This window comes from Mesoplodon mirus (assembly GCF_964341445.2).
Source record: "Mesoplodon mirus genome assembly, chromosome: 8".
In the NCBI taxonomy this organism is placed as follows: domain Eukaryota; kingdom Metazoa; phylum Chordata; class Mammalia; order Artiodactyla; family Ziphiidae; genus Mesoplodon; species Mesoplodon mirus.
The window spans coordinates 71556617-71561641 of record NC_138984.1 but is presented as its reverse complement, the minus strand read 5'-3'; the positions used below and the strand labels follow the sequence as shown (position 1 = coordinate 71561641).

The 5025-nt window shown below is 34.8% G+C and overlaps 1 protein-coding gene across 1 annotated transcript; it reads left to right on the top strand.

The window, feature by feature from the left end:
• The first annotated feature begins 3957 nt into the window (after positions 1-3957).
• Positions 3958-4480, top strand: LOC309809455 (transmembrane emp24 domain-containing protein 2-like). Its single transcript, XM_082630518.1, has one exon. It carries the CDS (start codon positions 3984-3986, stop codon positions 4458-4460), a length of 477 nt encoding a protein of 158 aa, XP_082486644.1. The 5' UTR covers positions 3958-3983; the 3' UTR covers positions 4461-4480.
• The last annotated feature ends 545 nt before the right edge of the window (positions 4481-5025 follow it).

Sequence of the window (5025 nt, the reverse complement as noted above, 5' to 3'; positions counted from 1 at the left end):
TTATTACTGCTCCACACTTCCCAATCCATTTAACAGTGTCTCACCTATTATTATGACTAGAGGAATCAAATTTCCTATATAATGGTTCAAAGCAAATTCTTAGTCAACTACATTAAGGAACTTCCACACATCTGTTTGAGTTCACCACTATATAGATCTTGGCTATGCAGAAAGCTTAGGGAATAAAAATTTCTTCCATTGCTCTGCAGATATGGCCGATGCAACTTCTTGCTTCTCAAAACTTCTTTCGGTTCTTTCTGAACTGCTGTTATGGGCCAAGTTTAAATTTTTTAAAAATACCGTTTGAGGGTGAAACGAGCAATTTCAAATAAGTGTCTGAAACAAATACCTTCATATCATTCAACAAATATTACTCTTTTGCCATTTCTTGTGAACCCCATTTTGTTAATATTATGTGTTTTAATATTTAAATAAATATTCCAACCCAAATGAAATGACTGAGTTATTAATGGTTTTACAAACTCTAGATGTCTGATTGTGTTTTATGATGATTTTTTGGCAGTAACATACCAAGTTAGAAGTTACCATGTTATACCTCTAAACTTTTTCTATAAAACACCACCATTGCCAAATCTTTTCTAAGAATTATAAGTCTTCTTGGGCAAGTTTTCTGCACCTCTAGAGTCTTGTTAAATTTATCAACTTGGCAGAGCAACGTTAATGCCCTGGTCATCTTCTATGTGGAATTTGAAACCGTGCTATTCTACACCCCTGTAAAGACTGAGAGGTGGGGGGAACTTTCTGACTCCCCTGCAGCCTTCTCATGTTGCATGATTAGCTGTTTGAGATGCTAGTTTGACCCAACTCTTAGTTTGTGTCTAAAGGGAAAGTCAAAAAGACAAGTGCCTGACGAGTTTAAAACTTCACAGGCTGTCAACAGGAGTCATGAAACCATAAATTATATGTTGTAAGAACAGATTGTGATATGCAAGAAGTCATTCACACAGGAAGGAGCAGTGAAATTTGGAGCCACTGTAAATTGGGTGCAAGCCTCAACTCTGCCACTACCTCAGTGACCTTAGACTAGCAGGTGCTCTTTTCTGAGCCTAGATTTCATTCCCTGTCATGTTAGCACAATTGACATTAGAGCCATGGCCTGACATTTTGAAGATGAGAAACCTGGAAAGTCCTTCCAGATTCTCTTGTTCAACCATCTGCTTCCAAAATCCTTTACAGTTTGAACTTTTTTCTTAAGTCCAAACAGTTATGTGATGATGATGATATTCAATGATGACAGCTTTAGCAGGGTTGCTTTTCATAATTTGCTTAAACTTAAAGGTAAATGTGGAACATGGTCACACAGCAGATGCAGAGATAACCTCAGGAGAACTGTCATCATTGCAGCAGGAGTTTTAGATGGATTTAGGTCTCTATTCTGAGGCATCTAACAGTAATTAAGAATTGTGCCACCTGAAATAAGCCTGCAAAATGAATGTGATTTCTTGACCCCCAGAGACCTCTTACAGATTAAGATGTCTGTCCTGTAGTTAACTCTTTTATCATCTTTGTTGTATAGGGATCAGTTTTAAGTCACCACATTTGTCTCTAATTCATTCAGGAAAAATATTTCTCAGGTATGGAGAAATTATCATCATTTTACAAGTGGCTTTAAGAACTGATCCTGTCGTCTTTGTAGTAAAGTATTTTTTATAGTGAGTTAAATCTTGAGAATCAGCACTAATTTCATGATTTTTATAGGATTACCTTTATCTGTGTGTGTGTGTGTATGTGTGTGAGTGTATTTATATTTGCTGCTATGTCCATGTAATGACAAAACTATGTGGTTTGGAAAGAAAAATCACCTAAATGATTAATGGGATCACAGAGGCAAAAGATTATATTTATATATATACATATATGCACAAATATATTCAAATACATATATTCCATGTATCTTATTATATGTATATAAATATATTTAAATATCTTATAACAAGTATTGTTTGTAGTAGACAAACGAGTATGATTCAAAATAAAAGATGAAACAAAGATGTCAGTAAAAATTTGACATCAAAGAAATCCAAATTGGAACTTCATATAACATTCATTAATTGTGAAATATTAATCTAATATGATTTCATTATAACCCCAGACTTTTCCAGATAAAGCATTTTTTCCCCTTTGTAGCATTTTTTTCAATAGCAATAAGGAAGTCTTAAATGTATCATATTTCTTTGTTGAACAAAACTATACTACATTTCAATCCATGTTTGCACATAGCTTTTACTTACCATTCAAGGAGAATTTTATTTTATTCAATCACTTATCATTTCTTCTAAAATCATTAATTCAAATTTGACTTTCTTTGAAATGAATGTGCATGCTTCCTTATATATAGTTAAGTTTTTGGTGCAATGTGCACAACCCATTTAATAATTTACAAAGTATTTTCAGTTCTTTCATTCACCATTCTAGCAGATTGTTGATGGAAATCAATATGGAAGGGAAATTGTATAATCAAATTTCCTTAAAGGAATGTCATTACTACTGAAAGACAGGGTTGATGACACAGAGAATTAATCTTAACTATGATATATACATTTCCCAGATATAAGAAGGTTGTTAAGAAGTTAAAATTATGAACTTCAATTTTTTTTCTGTATTTGAAATAGACAACCACTAGCAGTCAGGGTAAGAGGACAGGAGAACTCTCAGATCAAGTCATTTTGAAATAGTTTGCATGATTTTCACCTAGCTAGAATATAGAGATTGAAATAACATGGGAAGACTTGCAAGTGATAATCATGGATATAAATGACTAGCTGTTCAGGTAATTCCATTTTTGTTGTTTATAGTTCTACAGCGTAAGAATACTGCCAAAAACTACAATAAAAAGGCCAAAGAAAAATTAAATTAAAATAGAAAATACTTTTCCCAAAACCTACAAAATTTTATATTTTATGTTTTCACAGATGATTTTTCCATGTCAAAACACATACTATTACTTTCTATCCTGCCACAGTTATACTTAATACAATGTAATTTGACTGATTTTACCAAATGTCCATTGTGTCTACTCATGTCAAATATCAATACTTGTGGACTTTGAAATTAGACCTTTTTTGTATAATAAATTCCTATAAATAGTTAAATATGCTTCAGTATTTTTCTAATTGATTGCCTTGTTTACCACCTAACAGGTGCTAGAATAACTTTGTTTTGATTATTGTAGTATTATAATTCAGTTTCACTCTGACAGGTCAATCCTCCTCCCAAATTGCCTCATCTCCAATTGCTAATCCATATTTCTCTTCAAAAATGTCCTGGTTATATCCACAGATAAACAAATTTTAGAATCAATTTGTCTATTCTTTTAAAGCATGCTGGGTATTTGCATTGGAATCAACGTATTTACTGGCTAATTTATAGTTGAAATGGTATAAGTGCAGTCTTGAGTCTTCCCAATCTAGAACAGATGTGGCTCTCCATAGAGTCTACTTTTTTTTTCTTAGTAGAATTTTGTATCTTTATTGTTCTTGTATTGTATGGTTTCCATGAATTTATTGGAAATTTTGTCCCTAGGTGGTTTTCTGTGTTGCTATTAAGAATAGCAACTTTTACATATACTTTGTGGTTTATTGTTGCTATATAACAAAGTTACCAATTTCATACATCATCTATAAGCTGGCTACTCTGCTTGACTCGTTTCATTTTTAGCCATTGTCAGATGATTCTTTTTGGTTTTCTAGGAATATAGCATATTATCTACAAATAATGGTAGTTTGCTTCCTTTTTCCTATTATAGCTTTCTGTTAATTTTTTTCAAATAAATGCAGTTGAGCTGAGGCAGCGGTGACGGCGGCTCTGGAGGCCGCAGTCCCGGTCCTGGCTTTGGTCCCAGCCCCACCGTGGTGACGCTCGCTGAGCTGCTGGTGTTCCAGGCCACGGTCTCGGGCTACTTCGTCAGCATCGACGCGCATGCTGAGGAGTGCTTCTTCGAGCAGGTCACCTCGGGCACCGAGATGGGCCTCATCTTCGAGGTGGCCGAGGGTGGCTTCCTGGACATCGACGTGGAGATTGCAGGGCCTCATAATAAAGGAATGTATAAAGGAGACCGGGAGTCCAGTGGGAAATACACCTTTGCTGCTCACATGGCTGGAACATTTTTTTGTTTTAGCAGTAGGATGTCCACCATGACTCCAAAGATAGTGATGTTCACCATTGATATTGGGGAGGCCCCCAAAGGACAAGACATGGAAACAGAAGCTCACCAGAACAAGCTAGAAGAAATGATTAATAAGCTCACAGTGGCAATGACAGCTGTAAAGTATGAACAGGAATACATGGAAGTTCGGGAGAGAATACACAGGGCAATCAATGACAACACAAACAGCAGAGTGGTCCTTTGGTCCTTCTTTGAAGCTCTTGTTCTAGTTGCCATGACATTGGGACAGATCTACTACCTGAAGAGATTTTTTGAAGTCTGGAGGGTTGTTTAAAACAGCCTTTTTCTGATGATCCCAAACTCATAATTCACTGTTTACCAAGTGTCTTGGTCATAATAATGTCATTAGTTTCAATGTTTTTATTTTCTAACCTGTACATTCACAACTTCTGTTTCTTTGTGATTAATAGACATTGGGGGAAAACACTTTTTTAGGAAAGTTATAGTGAAAATTTGATATTTGATTGGCATGATTTCATATTTGAATTCTTCTTCCATTATACAGGTCCTTCCAGAACTCAAACACTGTAAGTGGAATATAGATGTATAGAACTTTTTATATATTCTTTCCTTTTGCTTTCATAATAAAATGCAGTTTGTTCAGGATAGTACTTTATTGACAGTACTTTACTAAAAATGACTGCATTCTTGGGATCCCTTATCCTGCAGTTCAAGTCATTAAAGATTCATTTTGTTGAGTCCTTATCAGAAACAACAATCTGAATCTTGACATTTTCTATCCAGTCTAATGGCAGAGATCTGTGACTAGAGGATACTACCAAGTTGGTACTTTTTTACTTTGTCTATCTTGTTTTTGCTTTAAAGATAAGACTTAAACC